This window comes from Myotis davidii, unplaced genomic scaffold (assembly GCF_000327345.1).
Source record: "Myotis davidii unplaced genomic scaffold, ASM32734v1 scaffold208, whole genome shotgun sequence".
In the NCBI taxonomy this organism is placed as follows: Eukaryota; Metazoa; Chordata; class Mammalia; order Chiroptera; family Vespertilionidae; genus Myotis; species Myotis davidii.
The window spans coordinates 431,706-453,414 of record NW_006299706.1 but is presented as its reverse complement, the minus strand read 5'-3'; the positions used below and the strand labels follow the sequence as shown (position 1 = coordinate 453,414).

The 21,709-nt window shown below is 41.3% G+C and overlaps 1 protein-coding gene and 1 long non-coding RNA gene across 4 annotated transcripts in view; one reads left to right on the top strand and one right to left on the bottom strand.

The window, feature by feature from the left end:
- Positions 1–20,442, top strand: part of NUP210L (nucleoporin 210kDa like) — a 48,902-nt gene extending 28,460 nt beyond the window's left edge. The window contains exons 22-39 of the mRNA XM_015571775.1: positions 1,167–1,299; positions 2,272–2,334; positions 2,685–2,864; positions 3,215–3,295; positions 3,373–3,504; positions 4,095–4,253; positions 5,389–5,480; positions 6,529–6,703; positions 9,531–9,706; positions 10,468–10,685; positions 11,185–11,321; positions 13,395–13,521; positions 13,707–13,856; positions 15,374–15,624; positions 16,479–16,680; positions 19,705–19,803; positions 20,188–20,259; positions 20,342–20,442. Coding sequence (XP_015427261.1) covers positions 1,167–1,299; positions 2,272–2,334; positions 2,685–2,864; positions 3,215–3,295; positions 3,373–3,504; positions 4,095–4,253; positions 5,389–5,480; positions 6,529–6,703; positions 9,531–9,706; positions 10,468–10,685; positions 11,185–11,321; positions 13,395–13,521; positions 13,707–13,856; positions 15,374–15,624; positions 16,479–16,680; positions 19,705–19,803; positions 20,188–20,259; positions 20,342–20,442 — 2,548 coding nt within the window. The remainder of the gene's footprint in view (positions 1–1,166; positions 1,300–2,271; positions 2,335–2,684; positions 2,865–3,214; positions 3,296–3,372; positions 3,505–4,094; positions 4,254–5,388; positions 5,481–6,528; positions 6,704–9,530; positions 9,707–10,467; positions 10,686–11,184; positions 11,322–13,394; positions 13,522–13,706; positions 13,857–15,373; positions 15,625–16,478; positions 16,681–19,704; positions 19,804–20,187; positions 20,260–20,341) is intronic.
- Positions 19,762–21,343, bottom strand: LOC107184974. 3 transcript variants are annotated; one of them, XR_001515886.1, is made up of 4 exons: positions 21,196–21,343; positions 20,780–20,957; positions 20,444–20,639; positions 19,762–19,835 (listed from the first exon to the last, which is right to left on the bottom strand). It is a non-coding gene; the product is annotated as an uncharacterized LOC107184974 (long non-coding RNA). The 3 variants fall into 3 exon arrangements; XR_001515885.1 differs by lacking the exon at positions 20,444–20,639 and having other exon boundaries at positions 21,196–21,340; XR_001515887.1 differs by lacking the exons at positions 19,762–19,835; positions 20,444–20,639 and adding an exon at positions 20,187–20,201 and having other exon boundaries at positions 21,196–21,340.
- Positions 21,344–21,709: the final 366 nt, after the last annotated feature.

Below are 21,709 nucleotides of genomic sequence, written 5' to 3'. Positions count from 1 at the left end.
TGTCACAGTACCTTTCGGCCCTTACTCTCTTCCCATATCAGGTGTCTTGTTTGCGGGCTAAAATCATGAGTCTCATTAGTTTTTCCATTTTATGAAACTTCTCCCGGGGTGATATCCTTTTGGGGTGCTTCTATATAGAGGACCTTCAAAAATCTATTTAGAAGCAGAGTCACTAGCATACCCGCCTGTGAAAGGGGAATTGTAGGTATTCTAAGGCAGTTTAATATTTGCAGTTTTGCCCGTCTATGTTTATATTGCCCTACTAGAGGCCTGGTACATGAAATTTGAGCATGGGGGGATCCCCTCAGCCTAGCCTCTGCCCTCTCCAATCCAGGACCCCTCAGGGGGTTGACTGACTGCAGGTTTAGGCCCGATCCCTGTGATCCCTCTCCCTTCCTCTCTGTAAAAAAATCAATAAAATATATATATTTTTAAATTCCAACATTAAACATGGTAAAGATAGGCCCTGGTCAGGTGGCTCAGTTAGTTGGAGTGTTGTCTATAAACCAAAATGTTGCAGGTTTGATTCCCAGTCAGGCCCTGTGATCGGGCCTAAACCTGCAGTCAGACATCCCTCTCACAATCCTGGACCCCTGGCTCCTAATCGCTCACCTGCCTGCCAGACTGGTCACCCCTAACTGCCCCCCCACCAATCTGGTTGCCTCTCACTGCTCCCCCTGCTGGCCTGGTTGCCCTCAACTGCCCCCCTACCAGCCTGGTTGTCCCCCATAGCCCCCACATCGGCCTGGTTGCCCCACGCAGCCTGCTGTTCAGTCATTTGGTCATCCCTCACCAACCCCCCTGCCAGTCTGCTCGCCCCCAACTGCCCTCCCCTGCTGGCCTGACCGCCCCTAACCACGTCTGCCTCAGCCTTGCCACCATGGCTTTGCCCGGAAGGACATCCAGAAGGTCTCCCGGTCTAATTAGCATATTACCCTTTTATTAGTATAGAGGATTCCTTTGGCGCCTTAGAACAAGATTTTTGTCTTCAGGAGATTCCTGCCATGGCCATGAACTGGGTCTTGACTTTGGAAATTTATTTTCTGGCAGTTCCCTCTAACCATAGTTAAGATGAGAAGAAAATGTTAAGCATCTTTAGAAAGATGCATAACTGGTCAGTCTTAAAACCAAATCTTTCTCATCTAAAAATACATGGGTCTTTGCAGGCTAATGGAGGAACAGGACAAATACTCCGAAAATTATATCCTGCGAGCTGTCACTGTGGGGCAAACCACACTTGTGGCTATTGCTAGGGACAAGATGGGGAGAAAATTCACATCAGCTCCTAGGCAAATTGAAGTAAGAAAATTACCTCATTCAAAGTTGATACTTCATCTTATTTAGCATTTTTTTTATTATTATTATTTAGCATTATTTATCTTTCCGTTTAGTTTGTACGAGTTGAAAATCATTTGACTGAAAAAAAAATTGTAGTCTAACTTTTGCAACAATATGTGGTTTGTGTGTTTTTTGTATAAAAATAACATACTTCTTGTAGAAATTGGAAAGCACAAAACATATAAAGACACACAATAAAAATCACCTATAATTCTAATAGAGTAAATTATTTTTAAGATTTCAGTGTATTTCCTTCACTTTAAAAAAATTTTTTTTAATTTTTTTTCAGTGATTTTGGAGATGGAGAGAGAGATAGAAACATCAATGAGAGAGAATCATTGATTGGCTGCTTCCTGCACGCTCCCTACGGGGATCGTACCTGCAACCCGGGCATGTGCCCTGACCAGGAATTGAACAGTGAACTCCTGACTCATAGGTCAATGTTCAACCACTGAGCCACGCTGGCCAGGCTATTTCCTTCACTTTTTTCCCTTACACTTACTTTAACATGGATGAATCATATACTTTTTTCATCTTAATCTTCTATCAAAAGTATTTTTTTATGTGCTTAAAAGTAATTGTTAGCCATTTGTTGATAAGTGTTGAAGCTGGATAATAGGTAGCTGAGAATTCTTTATATGTTTGAAAAAAAATGTAAAAAAAAAAGATAATTGTAAACATAATTTTAATGGCCAGTTTTGTTCCAATGAGTGGATATGTAATAACTTATTTAGCATTCTCATTTAAGTAATTTATAATTTTTGCTATTATAAATAAAAGTTGACTTTATAAGTAAATACATGTCTTTGTATATTTTGTATATAACTTTATTATACATAATTAGGGTTTTCCCCTTAGAATAACCTGCATGATCATTTGTTTTGAAATTGACTCTAGTTAATCACTATAATCCTTCTGCTTTTCTCCTTCAAGGTGTTTCCTCCATTCAAACTTGTTCCAGAGAAAATGACACTGATTCCAACCAACATGATGCAGGTAATCTTAAAGACAAAAAAAATAAGATTTACCCTTTCTCCTCATCCCACTTCTGCCCATCCCAACATATACACTCTTCTCTTCTTCTTGCCTCCTCTTGTCTACTCCCAGCCAAGTACAATAGGGTCTGGTAAAGAAGAACATTAGTGTTTTTCCTGCTCCACAATGAACTGCCTCTTAGAATCCCACTGGTCATCTGCAGCACTTCCATTTCTTCTGCATTTGAGTTGATGTGGAATATAAGGCGGCGGGAGAAAATGAAAAAGTCCAGTTGTTGGGACAATATGTTGAGAACAAAGAGGTGACTTCTCCCCATGCTTCAGGAATTCACTGGTGTGTTTAAATCCTAGGTAATGTCTGAAGGTGGCCCCCAGCCCCAGTCTACCATTCACTTCTCCATCAGTAATCAGACTGTGGCTGTGGTGAATAGGAGGGGGCAAGTTACAGGGAAGGTGGTTGGCACAGCTGTGGTCCATGGCACCATCCAGACAGTGAATGAAGATACTGGCAAAGTCATTGTGTTTTCCCAGGTATTGGTTCTTGGTTCTTCTTGGCTTCTGCTCTTCCGTCTGGGAGCCATATTGGGAGATGAGGAGGAGGGTGTTACCAGCCCAGAAAAATGCTTTTAGGCCCCTCATCCGGCATGCTTTTAACCTGGCGTGGGAAATGTGTGATCTTTAGTGGAAAACCCACGGGATACATTGTTATAATATCCACGAGGAATTATTTAAAGAGCAAAACCAAACATGGTATGGCATGTTTTCATTGTGGTGGTTGAATGCCCCGAACAACAACAAACCAACTAGTTATCATCAGCATCTCTGTCCACCCCACAGACACTCCCTCTCGGCCTAAACTGGTTCTCCTTCCTGTTGAGCAGGATGAAGTGCAGGTTGAAGTAGTTCAGCTAAGATCTGTCAGGATCCTTGCAGCTGCAACTCGACTCATCACAGCTACCGAGGTCAGTATGATGACCCTGTGCTGGGCTCATTATTTTGATAATGCCAGTTCCGACACGAAACACTGTTTTCTTTCCAGATGCCAGTTTATGTCATGGGAGTGACCAGTACCCAGACCCCTTTCTCCTTTAGCAATGCCAACCCTGGGCTCACATTCCACTGGTCCATGAGCAAAAGGGAGGTATTGGATCTAGTGCCCAGGCATTCAGAGGTATGAATGTATCTGTTTATTATATTACCTTAGGGTTCTTGATAGTAAGTTTTTCATCATAAGTTTTAGACTGAGTCGCTTTCTTCATTTTCATTCTCCTCCTATCAATGGATTGACTCGAGATAACTTAAGAATCTTACAGAGGTGTGCCAGAATTAATTGAGCAATGCAAGCGGAGGTTTCTATAGGGGTGACTCCGTTGCTAAGAATGTGAAAGGAAGTAACTGTGAAAATAAGCCCTGGTACTCTAGTTCTTCTAGATCAGTGGTTCTCAACCTTCCTAATGCCGCGACCCTTTAATACAGTTCCCCATGTTGTGATGAGCCCCAATTTCATTGTTACAAATTGAACATAATTAAAGCATAGTGATTAATCACAAAACAATATGTAATTATATATGTGTTTTCCGATGGTCTTAGGCGACCCCTGTGAAAGGGTCGTTCAACCCCCAAAGGGGTCGCAACTCACAGGTTGAGAACCACTATTCTAGATGGCTACTTCCAACCTACATTTTCCTTACTGTTACAACAAGGAGAGAAGGGCACAATGTTTATTCATGAAAATTTCTTAATCCACCCCCCATTGTCTAGGTTTTTCTACAGCCCCCAGTAGAGAATAACTTTGCCATGGTTGTCCACACAAAAGCAGCCGGTCGGACAAGTGTCAAAGTCACTGTCCGCTGTATGAACAGTTCCTCTGGACAGTTTGAGGGGAATCTGTTGGAACTGTCCGATGAAGTTCAGATCCTGGTAAGGGCCCAAACCTAAATCTTGTTTCTGTATATTAAGGAGAAAAAAGTTATATTTGCTTTATCATCCATGAAGAGCTTAGCCTGAATAGAGGTAGAGAAATGGCTAGAGGGTTCCTAGAGCAGGTTTATAGTTTCTAGATCTTTTGTCATTTCTGCTAATTGCCTCTATATAAGTATTGACATTAAAAACTACACACTCCTCTCAACTCCCCATGCAGTGGACACAGGATTTGAACACCGTAATAACTAAAAAAGCATTCATTTCTGAGCCATTCTGCCTAACATAGATGTTATGATACAGTCCAGTTAGCTATATTCATAGGTAGAATGAAAACTAACCCTAACTTCCGGTAAGGTGTAGAGTATGAATAGTTTCTGCAGGTGTTCTCAAGCTGAAAGCTAAATGGCCCTATTGCTTTTAAAATCCAGAAGAAAAATTTATCAGTTGTGTGGAGCAAATAAATTTTTTCTCCCTCTAAATATGGGACTGATTTTTTTCTTTTTCTTTTTTCTCCTTTATGTTGGCTTTTGTTCTCTGATTCAGTGAGACACAGAGAATAGAGCACTTTACTAGGTAGAAAACCTGAATAATGTCCCTTGCTAATTTAATATAGATTCTTTGTTCTCAAATCTCTTTTCAGATTATAGGAGCTAAAATTAGAAATTTCAAAAATTTTTTATACCTTATATCTAAGTAATACAGAGGTATAATAGTGTAAACTTGAAGCAAGCCTAATATTAGGTTATATAGTCTAGAATACCTAGATACATCTTTTTAAAAAAATATATTTTTATTGATTTCAGAGAGGGAGAGGAAGAGTGAGATAAAACATCAGTGTTGAGAGAGAATCATTGATCAGCTGCCTCCTGAACACCCCAAACCAAGGATCGAGCCTGCAACCCGGGCATGTGCCCTGACCAGGAATAGAACCGTGATCTCCTGGTTCATAAGTCAACACTCAACCACTGAGCCATGCCAGCTGAGTAGAGAATACCTAGGTACATTTTAAGAGCATTGTGGAACATTAGGCTAAATTGAAGTTAGGCAGACTGACTTGTAGTTGTCCATCTGTGAATAAAGGCCATCATTTATCTTTTCCAGATATGATAAAAAAAAATTTTTCTCATTACAGGTATTCGAAAAACTCCAAGTTTTCTATCCAGAGTGCCAACCTGAGCAAATTCTAATGCCCATGAATTCTCAACTGAAACTTCATACCAACAGGTAAGGATAATGGAGGCAAGGTTGTAACTTCACCTTCAGTAAAACATTGCACATGGAAAGAACTATATTGCTTTCTAGGTGATTTTCCTAATGCACAAACAATTTTATTTTGGGTTGAGATAAAGTTAACATAACACACAATTAACCATTTTAAAGTGTACAGTTCAGTGGTATTCAGTACATTCACAAAGGTGTGCAGCCATCAACCTCTGTCTAGTTCCAAAATATTTTCGCTATCACAAAAGGACACCATGCCCATTAATAGTCACTTCCCATCTCCCCTCATCTTAGCCCCTGGCAACCAGCTGTCTCTATGAATTTAACTATTCTGTATACTTCCCACAAATGGACTTATACAATATGTGACATTTGTGTTGGCTGCTTTCATAATGTTTTCAGGGTTCTTCCATGTTATAGCATGTATCAGTACTTCATTCTTTTTATGAGTAAATAATATTCCATTATACAGATATAACAACATCCTGTTCGTCCATTCATCCACTGATGGACATTTTGGTTGTTTTCATCTTTGGCTGTTGTGAATAGTGCTATGAACATTCATGTACAACTATTTGTTTGAATACCTGTTTCAATCCTTTTATTTCAGTTATTTTGGCTGAATAATTTTTAATGATAAACATATAATAGAATTTGATTTTTAAATAGATTAGCATAGTCCTGGCTGGTGTAGCTCGGTTGGAGTGTTGTCTCTTACACTGAAGGGTCGCAGGTTCGATTCCCAGTCAGGGCACAAACCAAATTGTGGGTTTGATCCCCAGTCAGATGTGTATGGGAGGCAACCAACCTCCCAACTGATGTTTCTCTCTCACATCAATGTTTTTTTTCTCTCCCCCTTCCTCTCTCTCTAAAAGCAATAAAAACATATCCTCAGGTGAGGATTAAAAAAAAAAGATAAACATATCAAAGCAGACTTTTACCTGAGGAACAAATAAGCACATAATATAGAGAATAGCAGGCAGTTTCCTCAGAGTAATACTCCTTTCTGGTCAGTCTCCAAGAGATGCCACTTGCTCTGTTTGTTCCCTAGGGAAGGGGCTGCCTTTGTGAGTTCCCGTGTTCTCAAGTGTTTCCCTAACTCATCTGTCATTGAGGAGGACGGTGAAGGGCTCCTGAAAGCTGGTTCCATTGCAGGTACTGCCGTGTTGGAAGTCACTTCTGTAGAACCTTTTGGAGTCAACCAAACAACCATAACTGCAGTCCAGGTGAGTTCAGGCACTTACTATCTACACTAATAAAAGAGAAAGATACAAATTGACCATACCTTTGCAACGCCCAACGGCCAATCAGGAGTGAGTATGCAAATTAACCCAACAAAGATGGTGGGTTAATTTGCATACGCAGGCGCCATGACAACGATGCAGGCATTCCACACAACCCCAGTTGCTCCAGGCTTCTGGGCAGCCTGGAAGGCAGAAAGACAGCTCTCAATGGAGTGAAGGTGGTGCTGGCAGCCAGGGGAAGGAAGGCCCATTCTTGCACGAATCTTCGTGCATAGGGCTACTAGTAAGTAAGTAAGTAAATAAATAAATAAATAAATAAGTAAGTAAAATAAGTAAAAGAAATACTATGCCCTTAACAGGCATATTTCCTTTTTTAAGAATTAGAGACTTCTCAGGAAGTCAGAAATGAACTATAAGGTAAGAGATAATCTTGACATGATTCTAAACCAGTGATGGTGAACCTTTTGAGCTCGGCGTGTCAGCATTTTGAAAAACCCTAACTTAACTCTGGTGCTGTGTCACATATAGAAGTTTTTTGATATTTGCAACCATAGTAAAACAAAGACTTATATTTTTGATATTTATTTTATACATTTAAATGCCATTTAACAAAGAAAAATCTACCAAAAAAATGAGTTCACGCGTCACCTCTGACACGCGTGGCATAGGTTCGTCATCACTGTAATCTAAACCATCAAATTAAAGTGAACTTTAACCCTAGCCGGTTTGGCTCATTGGACAGAGTTTCAGTCTGCAAATTGATGTTTCTCTCACATCGATATTTCTGTCTTTCCCTTTCTTCCATTTTCTCTAAAAATCAATGGAAAAATATCCTCCGGTGAGGACTTAAAAAAAAAAGTTAAAGTGAACTTTAGAGTCCTTGTTATCTTGTTATAGCCTCAACTTGGTGTGATTGTCTTCTGAACAGCTTGGGCAAGAAAGTTGGTATGGGAGAAGTGTAGAACTATTGTTATCAAAATTAGGCTGTGTTTTCAGAATTAAAAAATTAGAATTAGACAATTCCTCAGAGGTAAGTTAGTATAACACACACATCAGAACAGAACTGCCACCATGACTGGGCAAGAGCAGCAAGATGCTGCAGCACAGCGGGTACAGGATGAGGTGCATCATGCAAGCCAGTCGCATCTCCATTGGCACCTTCAAGGCTTTTGACAAGCATATGAATTTGGTCCTATGTGATTGTGATGAATTCAAGAAGATCAAGCCAAAGAACTCAAAACAAGCAGAGAAGAAAAGCAAGTCCTCAGTCTAGTGCTGCTTCAAGGGGAGAAGCTGGTTGCGGTAACAGTAGAGGGATCTCCTCCCAAAGATACTGGCATTGCTGAAGTGCCAGTATCTTTGCTGGAACTGCTGGGGGCCCAGGGACCAGCAGGGCTGCTGGCAGAGGAATTGCAGCTGGTGTTTCCATGCTGCAAGTCTTGCTGGGCCAGTTCATGGGGTTGGTGGGCCACCCCAACTGCACTCCCTACCACGGAAATGTGCCCACCGAGGCCCTAGACTCATCTTACCCCCTCTCATCTCCATGTGTTTCCCCAAAGACTATTCATAGTCCTTTTATTTCCTTGTGGCCTGTGAAACAAATTTATAATATACTTTTTTTAAATCCTCCAGGATATTTCATTCATTCATTCATTCATTCATTCATTCATTCATTCATTCATAGAGAGAGAGTGGAAGGGAGGGAGAGAGGAAAAGAGAGACCAGGAATCGAACCCGAGACCTTTTGGTACCCGGAATGACACTAGCCACTTAGCCATACCGGACAGGGCTACAATCAACTTTTTTGTTCTTGTTAATTTTCATCCAAGGATATTTTTCCATTGATTTTTAGAGAATGGAAAGGAAGGGGAGAGACAGAGAGAGAGAAGCATCAATCAACGTGAGAGAGACACATCAGTTTGGTTGCCTCCTGTATGTGCCCCGACCAGAGCCAGGAATGGAGCCTGCAACCAAGGTATGTACCCTTGACTGGAATCAAATCTAGGACCCTTCAGTTCATGGGCCGACAATCTATCCACTGAGCCAAACTGGCTAGAGCTCTACTTCTTTTTTTAATATGTTCTTATTGATTTCAGAGAGGAAGGGAGTGGGAGAGATAGAAACATCAACCATGTGAGAGAATCTTCAATTGGCTGGCTCCTGCATGCCCTCTACTGGGATGGAGCCTGCAACCCGGGCATGTGCCCTGACTGGGAATCCAACTGTGACCTTCTGGTTCATAGGTCAATGCTCAACCACTGAACCACACTGGCCAAGCAAAACTGAACTTTTCTTATTATCACAGCTTATCTCTTACAGTGTTAAAAAACAAATTATACTATTCTTAATAATTATTTAACAATATTGAGCACTCTGCACAAAATAAATTGCAGTTCTTTCCTCAAAAAGCTTCTCTTCACATTCCCACAGCTTTAATAGTTAAAAGCCATTTTCTATACTGTCATATTTTCATTCTGATTTAAGTCATCTTAAATCAAGAGCTAATTATTTCATATGAAAGAGGGACACATTTTTTCTATCATCTATTATAATAAAAGCATATATGCTAATTAGACCGGACATCCTTCTGGGCAACCTTCCGGATGAAGCCAGGGCTGTGAGGGAAACGAGGGTCCCAGGTGCCTGTCAGCGGCTGGAAGAAAGCCAGTGCCGGCAGCTGGGGGAAGGAAGGCCTACTCTTGCACAAATTTCGTTCATCGGGCCTCTAGTCGATTATAAATCTCAGAATATGGACACAACTCCTCTCCAATGCATCCTTCTCTGTACCGGTTGGTTTTGTCTCCCACAGGTAGCACCAGTGACATACCTGCGAATGAGCAGCCAATCCAAGCTGTACACAGCCCAAGGAAGGACCCTATCAGCCTTTCCGTTGGGCATGTCTCTCACCTTCACTGTTCAGTTTTATAATAGAATCGGAGAGAAATTCCACACACACAATACCCAGCTTTATCTGGCTCTGAACAGGTATGGAAGTCAATGACACTATGGTAGAAATTCTTGCAGATTAGGTTAGTGTTATATAGCAACTCCAGCAAATTGCTCTCATGTTCTGCACTTGGAATCTGATCTTTGTTTCTTTCATTATGATGGGAAAAGACCAGAATAGTTATTAACTGTTCAATGGAGAAAAATATCAGGATATTTTGAATCTGTCAAGTCCTAGTTCACAGAAAGCTTCCATAAGGAGCTAATTGGAATATTATCAAAAAATCGTACTGAAAAAAAAATGTTCAGTTAAAAAAGAAAAAAAGCCGAAGCCGGTTTGGCTCAGTGGATAGAGCGTCGGCTTGCGGACCGAGAGGTCCCAGGTTCGATTTCGGTCAGGGGCATGTACCTGGGTTGCGGGCACATCCCCAGTAGGAGATATGCAGGAGGCAGCTGATCGATGTCTCTCTCATCAATGTTTCTGGCTCTCTGTCTCTCTCCCTTCCTCTCTGTAAAGAATCAATAAGAATATATTTTTTAAAAAAATGTCTTACCGGGCACTATATACTGGTATGTGAAGGTAATAGACAGATCTCTGGCCCTTACTTGCTTATTGTCCATCGTAGAATTCCTTCTGAACTTTTGTGCTGTTGAATATAATGTAACCAGAGGCCCAGTGCACGGTTGAGGGGACAATTTGCATACTACGCTTTTATTATACAGGATAGGGTCTGTTCCCAGAACTGTTTTCTAACTATTGTCCCTTTTCAGAGATTCCTGCTTTTCATATCTACTTTCAGAGATGACCTCCTACTTATCGGACCAGGGAATAGGAACTATACATACGTGGCCCACGCTGTGAACAGAGGGGTGACACTTGTGGGGCTCTGGGATCGGAGACACCCGGGCATGGCAGATTACATTCCTGTCGCTGTCGAGCACGCCATTGAGCCCGACGCCAAGCTCACCTTTGTTGGAGACGTCATCTGTTTCAGTACTCACCTCCTCAACCAAAATGGTCTGGACACCTTCCTTTCTTAACCTCACAACTGGTTACAAAGCAACTCATCCCTTAAAGGACTTTTTTTCTAAATTATCTAAATTCCGAAAGTGTTTTTATGCATTTTATTAGTTTTCATGTTAACTGATAATTCTCAGTTCAATGCCCAATTCTCTCAATAGCTAGCCACCAGAAGTCAGCCAGTTATATTTATCAAATGCCTATTGAATGCATAGCTCTATGTAATGTATTATGTAGACAATGTAGGGTACTGTGCCTTCTCCTCCATTTCCAGCTTCTGAAGGAGGGTAAATGCTTAGCTGAAGAGCAGTAAAGGATGAAATAAAAGGAAGGAAAGGATAATAAGGCTTTAGTTCTAAGTTACCCGCAAAGCTTGGATGGGAAGAGAGATCTATATGCTTTAATGGTCTACTGATTTGGAGTCTGAGTAAGGTTAAAGTGACCATCAATTTATTCAAAACGTTGCAACAAAGTGCTTTTTCTTATCTTTTCCTAGGTGAACCTGGGATATGGATGATTTCTACCGACAGTATTCTACAAACAGACACTGTCACTGGGGTAGGAGTGGCCCGGAGTCCAGGAATAACAACAATCTTTCATGACATCCCAGGACTGGTGAAAACATATCGAGAGGTAAACTTAACAATACCAGGATTGAAGAGATAAGGGCGTATATTTCTATAAATGGGAATATGCATATAAAAGAGAAATACAGTCACATATCAGATATAAAAAGAGCTTTATTGGGATATAAAGGGAAACAGTATTAGGATTCTTTCTTTTTTAACTTTTTAAAAAACATATTTTTATTGATTTCAGAGCATGAGGGAGAGGGAGAAAGAGATAGAAACATCAATGATGAGAATCACTGATCAGCTGCCTCCTGCACACCCCCAACTGGGAATTGAGCCTGCAACCCGGGCATGTGCCCTTCACCAGAACCAAACCCGAGTCCCTTCAGTCCACAGACCGATGCTCCATCCACCAAGCCAAACTGGCTAGGGCAGTATTAAGATTCTTAACCAGAAGAATGCCTCATCTGACTTACATTTAAAATATCACTGTGACCTCAGGTTGGTACTAAACTGTAGGGGCTAGGGTAGAAGCTGAGAAACCAGTTGGAAGAGTATTATTGCAGTAAACTAGGTGAGATATGATGGTGGGTCAGGGTGGTAACAGAGTGGGTAATGAGAAGTTAATCAGATTCTACATATATATTATAGGTAGAGCCAATAGAATTTCCTGACAGATTACACGTAGAGTGTGTGACAGTTAAGAATGACTTAAGGCCCTGGCTCAGTTGGTTAGGCGTCATCCCATGCACCAAGAGGTTGCTGGTTCCATTCCTGGTCAGGGCACATGCCCAGGTTGTGGCTTGATCCCCAGTAGCGGGTATGCAGGAAGCAGTCTATGGATGTTGGACTGTTACATCAATGTTTCTCTCTTCTCCCTTCCTCTCTTCCTAAAATTCAATTAACTATTCTTTAAAAAAAAATGACTTAAGGCTTTTGATTGACTAAAAGGTCCAAGTTGCTATCAACTGAACTGTGGAATCTGTGAGTGGAATAGCTTTGGAGAGAAGGTCAGTCAGTTTTGGACATGTAGTAGTAAAACTGGACATGAGGTAGCCGGATATAAAAGTCTGGGAGTGATTGGCATAGAGATGATATTTAAAGCCATTAGATCACCAAGAGAATGGGTGTAAACAGAAAAGGCCCAGGAACTAAACTCTGGCAACACTCCAGTATTAAGAGCCCTTAGAGCAGAAGAGGAACCAATAAGGTCAGTCAGTTTTGGACATGTACTAGTAAAACTGGACATGAGGTAGCCGGATATAAAAGTCTGGGAGTGATTGGCATAGAGATGATATTTAAAGCCATTAGATCACCAAGAGAATGGGTGTAAACAAAAAAGGCCCAAGAACTAAACTCTGGCGACACTCCAGTATTAAGAGTTCTTAGAGCAGAAGAGGAACCAATAAGAGAGACTTCTAAGAAATGACCAGTGAAGTGGGAAGAAAACCCAGAAATTTTGGTGTCCTGGAAGCCAAGTGAAGAAGTTATTTCAAGAGGAAGGGAATGATCAACCAGTAAAATACTATTAATAGGTTAAGTAAGATAAAAACTGAGACCTAACTGATGGTTCTTACAGTATGTAACTAACTTTAAGGTCCTTGAATATTTAAAAACAAACTGTGGTAGTACTGAGGAGACTGACAGTATATTTCATTAAGTTGAAGATATTTGGAGGGAAAAAGGATCATTATCATCATATCTCTTTGTAATCATTAAGCACTAGGCCTTCATACAAGGCACAGTATAGGATGCACAGGGATGAATTAGGGTTCTAAGTTAAGGAGCTTAGAGCCTAACAGGAGGGATTTTAACAAGTGTAAAAATGTGCACAATATAAGGCAATACATTGCAAAGTATACCGAGTATTCTGTAAAGTTGCAGTTGTCTTCAAAGGCATTTCAATAGGGAATCCTACAAAGGGAACATATGGCAGGAGGAATAATGGACAGAGACCTCCTTTTAGAAAATGTTTTCTTCCCGTAAGATATTGTGGTTCTCAAATATGTTAGCACATGAAGAGCAATTTGTGTGAAACAGATGCTTTTGATCAAATAAGTTATGAGAGGCAGAGGAGGAGGGAACCAGATTCTCTGAGAATTGAGGTCCAGATTTGCCTCCGGTTTCCTGACAGGTGGTTGTCAATGCATCGTCAAGATTAACACTCAGTTATTACCTCAAGACTTATCTCACCAATGCTCCCAATTCTACTGTCTTCAAGTTCTTCATCACCACTGGCAGAAATGGTGTCAATCTTAAAGGTCAGGATTCTTATAGGTATGGGTGATTGTTCTCAACTTCCTCCTTTTCCCGTGTTAGTTTCCCCCTTTGGATTAGCAATGCCAATTTCATATTTCAGAACTGACTCTACCTTAATCATTGACTTTTTTATACCTGTAAAAAATCTTTAAGTGATAAAGCTGTTTACCTCTTTTCTGCTTATTAGGGTCCTGCACCCCAAGTCAAGCCTTGGCCATTACAACAATGCTTCTTCCCGAGACCCTCATACTGTGTCATATACAGTTCAGTAATACTTCACTAGACATTCCAGCAAGTAAAGTCTTTCATGTCCATTCATATTTCAGCATGGAGAAAGGTGGGTTCCACCAGCTGAATCTGGTTTCCCCCTTATTTTCATATTTGTACAGCTGTCACTTTATTGGATTGCATGCGTATTTTCCAGTTTCATCTGCTATATGTGGACTCTTTCTCAATCAACATTTTTGTTTAATTCATTCTAATTTGTTAAACGTGGCTCTATAATCCCTTTCTATTGCTTATAATACAATACAACATTTTTGTTTAATTCATTCTAATTTGTTAAACTTGGCTCTATAATCCCTTTCTATTGCTAAATACGAAATGCTTTTCTATTATAATTTACTATTTTGTTAGTCCCTGTTATCTCTATAAGGGCTTGGCTTAGGTCTCATTCATCTTTTATCCCCAGCAAGTAGCACAGTGTTTGAATGTTTGTTGAACTGAAGGCTATTCCAAGCAGGTTTTCATTAACAAACAGAAAGTAGAAACAGGTATGACGCTGAGATGACTTTACATAAATCAGCTGATCTAAAATGAGAAGATTCATGTCAAATGTGAACAGGATTGTGCTACATCATGGGGGAGTTTCTACTCCAAGGCCAGGCAGTGTGAATGGTAATGAGCAACCACTGAAGGAAGGTTCACCTGGCAAATTGTTGAGCACCAAATAGAATGCCTCGTACCACGACACGCACTGGAGATACAAAGAGGAGGACAAGGCTTATAACCCTTACTAGTACTGCAGAGTGATTAGTTTTAGAATAAAAATACACATGGGGCATTCGGGCAGCAGAAAAGAGTATCTACATCGAGCATGGGTGTTAAAGTAAGGTTTTACAGAGTAAATGACCCTTTAGAAGATGACTAAGAGTGAGCTAGATGTAAAGAAAATAGGACATTTCAGGCAATATAGAGCCCAGGTAAGTTTACAAAAACAAAATGAAAGCAGTTTTAAAGTATTTACTGGAAGTACATAGGATGGACAAGAAAGAATGAATAATGGGTGGCAAGGAGACTAGTAAATGGAGCCACTGCAATAATACAAGCACGAATTGATAAGGGTCTAGACTAGAGTAACGAAGAAATACCAACAGGGCAGAGACATGTCAGAGGCATTTCAAAGAGTTAGCACGATTTGGAGGATGATTGGATATAGGAATGAAGTAAAGGAAGTAAAGGTTTGAGCATGGGTAACTAGAAAACTACTACTGACAGAAAGAAATAAGACCAAGTGGTGGTTTGATAGAGAAGTGATTAAACCATGCTCGAAGCATGGCTTTTTTTCACAAACCCTTTCCTGATCTTACCAATTGACTACTTCATTCTGTATCCCCATAACTTGTTTGCACTGTGTTAATATTTCCTGGCATGCTGATTTTCCAATTTAAGCAACAAGTTCAGTTGTGGGTTCCCTGTTTTCTTCTGGTGGTCCATCGTGTGCTAGCTGAATAACAAAACTAAGTTCACATTTTCTTTTGAATTTACATGTCACCATTTTTACTTCTTACCCTAATTCATTTGGCTCAACAGAGCCCCTGGACATCCCTGCTCAGATTTTCCTCTTTTCTTCAGGGGTTTATGTCTGCCTCATCCAGGTTCGACCCCAATCAGAGGCGCTGCTCCAGGCCCTCAGCCTGGCTGACACCTCAGTCTATGGGTGGGCCACACTCATCAGTGAACATAGCAAGAACGGAATGCAAAGAATTCTCATTCCTTTCATCCCAGCCTTTTACATCAACCAGTCAGAATTGGTGCTTAGCCACAAACGAGACATCGGGGAGATAAGAGTACTGGGAGTGGACAGAGTTCTTGAGAAGCTAGAGGTATGTTAAGAACTGAACCCAGATAAGTTTTGAAAAAAGATTTTTGTGATGATAAAACTCACCGTAGGAAATACTAAGCAGGATGAAGAAAATCTGTCCCATTCAGGAGGGCTCCCAGAGTCTTAAAATCTGCGTCATTAGCTGGAAGATAACACCAATACTATCTTTTTGTTGTTAATTCTCACCTGGGGATAGTCTTTCCATTTATTTATTTATTTAAAATATTATTTTTATTGATTTCAGAGAGGGAGAGGGAGATAGAAACATCAATGATGAGAATCATTGATTGGCTGTCTCCTGCATGCCCCCTACTGGGGATCAAGCCCGCAACCCAGGCATGTGCCCTTGACTGGAATCGAACCCAGGACCCTTCAATCCAGAGGCCGACACTATCCACTGAGGCAAATGGCTAGAGCTCCATTGATTTTTTTTTTGAGAGTGGGAGGAGGGGGTGGAAAAGAGAACAATGGATGTGAGTCACATGGATTGGTTGCCTCCTGCATGCACCCAGACCAGGGCCGGGGATGAACCTGCAACCCAGATACGCGTCCTTGACCAGGAATCAAACCCAAGACCTTTTGGTGTGTGGACCAGTGCTCTAACCACTGCACCACACTGACCAGGGCACCAATGCTCTTAAAAACAATCTTTAAAATTCTAGTTTAAAACTTTTTTGAAGCCTATTTTATTCTCACAGATCACCTTTTCCCCTTATCATTCAATACATCTAAGTGAAAAAATGACTTGTTAGCTAAACTAGAAATCCAGGTGTCTGTGTATGTTTAAGATTGGAATATATAGAACACAAAACTGCCTTTTCTTCTTTCAAACAGTGCTATTTTCTTTTCTCCAAGGTCTTCCCCAGCTCCCCGGTTCTAGTGGTCTCTGGCCAGAGTCACTCTTCCCTCACACCTGGCCTTGCTATCTACCCCGTAAGAGTAGTCAACTTCACTTCCCTTCAGCAGATGACATCACCTGTTTTCATCAATATTTCCTGTGTGCTCACAGGTCAAAGTGTGGCTGTGCTAGTGAGAGCTAGTAAGAAGTCTGGTGCAGGTGAGCAATGGGGGTCCTACTTTTAATCTAGAGCAGTTCTCAACCTTCTGGCCCTTTAAATACAGTTCCTCATGTTGTGACCCAACCATAAAATTATTATCGTTGCTACTTCATAACTGTAATGTTGCTACTGTTATGAATCATAATGTAAATATCTGATATGCAGGATGGTCTTAGGCGACCCCTGTGAAAGGGTCACTCGACCGCCAAAGGGGTCACGACCCACAGGTTGAGAACCACTGATCTAGATGAAAATAAGGCATTACAATTTAGTTAATGGAAAACATTCAGCCACTTGACCAAGATTACTCTCTAACTGGGGCTTGGATCAATTTCCAAGCCCACTGAAAACACAACCTTCAGATAGCTTATCACTAGCTAGATGTGTTACTTAACATATATTTAAGAATAGTCATGTCAGTTTAACAAGTCTGTCAGTTTCCATTCTAAACCTCTTGAAAAATGTTTCACTTTCTTTAAAAGTATTCAGCAGATCTTTCTGCATTAAGCAAAGGGCAAAAGGCAAACCCTAGAAACAAGACTTATTGCCCAAATCCTAACTCTAGCCATTACCCAGTTTAGAAATGCCAATCTATATGGGATGGGAAGTTATGGAGAGATGTTAAGCCAGAGAAACATTCTCATGCCACTGGCACTTGCCACTCCCTCAAGGGAAACAGTACTCTTAATTATTGGGAATGAATTAGGCTGAACCCTAGCACATCTCCTAATGGGAGAAAGATTTGCTTATATAAGCACTTTGATAATGTACTTGTCAATACATATCCTAAGCATATTTAAATGCATTTCTCTGACTCGAAAGGGTAGATGTTTTTCCCTTTTAGAGTTGAGGAATTGAGGTGTCTAAAGGTCCCACCACTAGAAAGTGTTCAACTCCAATCTGTGCTCTATTAGAGCAGCTTTAAAATCTGGAGTTGATTCTAATCAACTCACTGATTATGAAAGGGATGCTAGGAAAATTAGTAATACGCCTGTTTTAGTTGGACTTTGAGCAGTAGGACCTGATCAGGAATTAGTATAGACAATCTTTTTAGTATATGCACTTCAAGAAACCTTATTCTTCAGTGAAGCAGTTATCAAAGAGTAAGGTGAGAGGAGCAGTTTTAAGACTAGAGGTAGAAGGCCTATACTATAGATGCAGAATAGGAAATAGGTATGAGGGCCTGGTCACAATTTATATTGGAAAGCCTGGAAGTTCAGATCACTTGGGGCACAGAAAGGAGTTCTAGACACTGAAATAACCAAAGGCAGATACCACATATGATTCAAAGGCAGGAGTTGCAAGTTTTATTAAGGACATTATATACAAATCAGAATATTCCCTAGAAATGACATCCTGAGTAAAATGGGTAAGGGGCCCTTGGATTTAAGAAGTCATTGGGGAATCCAAAGAAATGTTTCACGTTACAGGGATTAGAATGAGAAATCAAATCACACCCTGGCCAGATAGCTCAGTTGGTTAGAGCATCCTTGATGTCTCAAGGTTGCAGTTGTGTTTTTTTTTTAAATATTTTATTGATTTTTTACAGAGAGGAAGGGAGAGAGATAGAGAGTTAGAAACATCGATCAGCTGCCTCCTGCACAACCCCCACTGGGTATGTGCCCGCAACCCAGGTACATGCCCTTGACCGGAATCGAACCTGGGACCTTTCAGTCCGCAGGCCGACGCTCTATCCACTGAGCCAAACCGGTTTCGGCTCAAGGTTGCAGTTTTGATCCCGTCAGGGAACATATAAGAATCAACCAATGAATGCTTAAATAAGTGGAACAAATTGATGTTCCTCACTCCCTCTCAAGTCAATTAAAATTTTTATATAAATCGAATCACCATAGATTGCAACAAATTTAGTTAAAATGCACAGGAAAGGTAAAAGCCATTTTTAAGTGGCAGAAGTTTTAAAAATTCCTGTAAGCTGAGAATAATAAATAAGTTTAAGAATTGGAGTTTATTACTTTGGAGATAGGAAAAAGCCAGTAAGATGAAGCCAACCCTTCTCACCTCATGGCACCAAGTAATTTCTAAAATTCTGGGGACACCAAAAAAGTATTTTTGCTAATCTGACCAAAAACAAGTTTAGCTTTTATTTATTCATACCGGACAGCTATTGTGTCAGTGCTTTTATTTTTTTTTGTTTTATTGCTTAAAGTATTACAAAGAATATTACATGTCTCCTTCCCCCCCCCCACCACCCCTCGTTTAAAGTATTACATGTCTTCTTCCCCCCCGCATCGACCCCTCCCTGACCACTCCACTCTCTAGGACAAGCCCCTACCGCCCCAGTGTCCGTGGCAATGTCCATTGGTTATGCTAATATACATGCATACAAGTCCTTTGGTTGATCTCTTACTGCCCTCCTCCTGCCCCCCAACCCTCCCCACCCTTCCTCTGTTAGTTCTTTTAAATTAGTGATGGCGAACCTATGACACGCGTACTCATTTTTTTGGTTGATTTTTCTTTGTTAAATGGCATTTAAATATATAAAATATCAAAAATATAAGTGTTTTACTATGGTTGCAAATATCAAAAAATTTCTATGTGACACGGCACCAGAGTTAAGTTAGGGTTTTTCAAAATGCTGACACGCTGAGCTCAAAAGGTTCGCCATCACTGTTTTAAATCCTCACCCCCAAGGACATGCGTATTGATTTGAGAAGGGTAGGGAGAAACATTGATGTGGGAGAGATCAATTGGTTGCCTTCCACATGTGCCCCGAACGGACTGAACCTGCAACCTTTCTGTATATAGGACAAGGCTCCAAACAACTGAGCCACACAGGCCAGGGCAGCTGTCATTTTTTAATTTAACAATCTAAGGGGAAAGAGGTCAGTGCAGCTGAGTAAATAACCAGGTATTACATGTTTTAAAAATTGATGTCCTAAAGGGCTGGGTTTCCAGTGCTTCTGCTAGATAGTCTTAAGACCACACAAGGTTTTAAATGCAACATCTGGCCTGGATGTGTTATTAAGTAACTATTCTCTTCTTCTGTTCTGGCCAATGCATAGATCAATGTGAAGATTCAGGTGTCCTCCAGTTCATGGGTTCTTACCAGATCCTTTTTACCCTCTTTGTAGTGCTGGCATCAACAGCTTTCATCTTTCTAGGTAAGGAGTCCTTATATCCTTCATTTCAAAAACTGAATAAGGATGAAAATTAGTTGTTTTTGCAGTTGAAACAGATTCAGCCTCCCTAACCCTAGTCACCTATTGGATTAAACAAAGGTCCTGCTCAAGTTACAACTATCAAATTGGATGTGGCAAATACCATTCAGAAGTGGATACTGCTAAATGGCTAGTTTGGGTTAAATTCATTAGCTAGAGATGATTTTGTCTACACCTGCACTTGCCCCATCATTTGGCCAGTTGATAAGTAACTCTAAAAACTGAACAAAAATATCCTAATTACCATGAAGTTATTTGAAGTATGACTAAGGCCTTCCTCCGACGGAATTTGTCTCTTTCCTGACATCTCCCTTGTTCTTACTGCAGCATACAGTGCCTTTCTAAACAAGATCCAGACAGTTCCGGTTGTTTACGTTCCAACTCTGGGAGCACCGACAGGTAAAGAATCACAATGCTCATCTTCACATTTCAGTTCCTGTATCTCACCTCTCACCCATCTCCCTTTCCCATTTGTTTCTAGGTTCTTACGCCTCCACACGTTCTCCCCCTCCATTCCTGAGTCCACAACCCCCGCCAGCCCAGAGTCGGCTACAACACTGGCTGTGGAGTATAAAGCACTAACCTGTACTTAGACAAGTCTCCGTAACTGTAGGAAACCGGAGATTTCTAACCCCTGGCCACCAGAAGCCGCCTAGCAACAACCTCTATACTTATAAGCCTCCAGAGAAGGTTTCTGAGAATTGTAAATAAAGGGTCCTGAGCTGTTCTGTTCAAGTGGTGTGCTGGCTTGTGTTTCGAAGAGCAACTTGTTCTTAATTCTAAGAAAACATAACAGTGAAAGTAAGTATCTCATTTATATGGTAAACCCCATTTTTAAATCAAGCTCTGAAGATTTACTCAGCGAGCCCAGGCAGATAGAAATGTCCCAAATGGACTTTTTAAATACTTGGCTACTTACTTGCCCCAAATGACTAGCGGTCCATTCTTCTGGTTGGCCCTGAATACTTGCGGTAAGAACTTCCTACCAGTAAAACAAGACAATAAACAGGATGTATCCAAAATGTGTTTATTGGGATGGTGTCCCACTCATCTTGATTTGAGGTGCGTTTAGTGCTGCTTCCTTCTGAAGGAGCATCCTGGAAGGAGAAGGTTCAGAATGAACTGCCGGCAGCCCACTCACCCTGCCCCACACTCACAGGCCCAGGAAAGCCGCTCTTACCGCCTCCCCACCCTAGCTTCAGACAGCAGCATTGTGAGACTGACAAGTATGCTGTGTCTGGTAATACCACTCCCTTTACAAGTCCGGTCATTTACATTCCATATGACCCTTTCTCTATGAGATCCAAAGCCCAAAAGACATTTGAAAGCATGTACCTTCTGTAAGCCTTGCTTTTCCTCCTGTGGGCTGACAGAGAACAGTGGAGCAACCAACGCACAAAACTACCGTTTGTGCATGGCTAAAGACGGTGGTGATTTTGTAGCATCCTGGAAAAAACGCCAAGAAGAGGTTGTATTTTTTCCACGCCTTTCTTCACTTACACATCAACTAGAATGTATTAACTCTTAAGACCTGCGTGTTAGGTAAACTTTGGAAATGTACTCTCCTATTGGAAACTCGATTACCTGGGGTGGGGTGGGGGGGGTACACCGTAATGCCAGCTCGGAAGCAATGTGGGCCGCCCGCCCCCACCTGGGAATTTCTGGGTAACGTGTGACCATCATCCTAGAGCCTGACAGGGAAAGGCGTGGAGTCAACAACGCGCAGGTCAAAAAACAGCGGCTCCTCCCTCCGCTTCGGAGGGAAGGTGGGTGGGCAATGGGTCGGCACCCACCCGCTCCTCCGGGTGCCAGCGCGTCCCTGACCAGGGCGGACGCCCCGCACATCAGC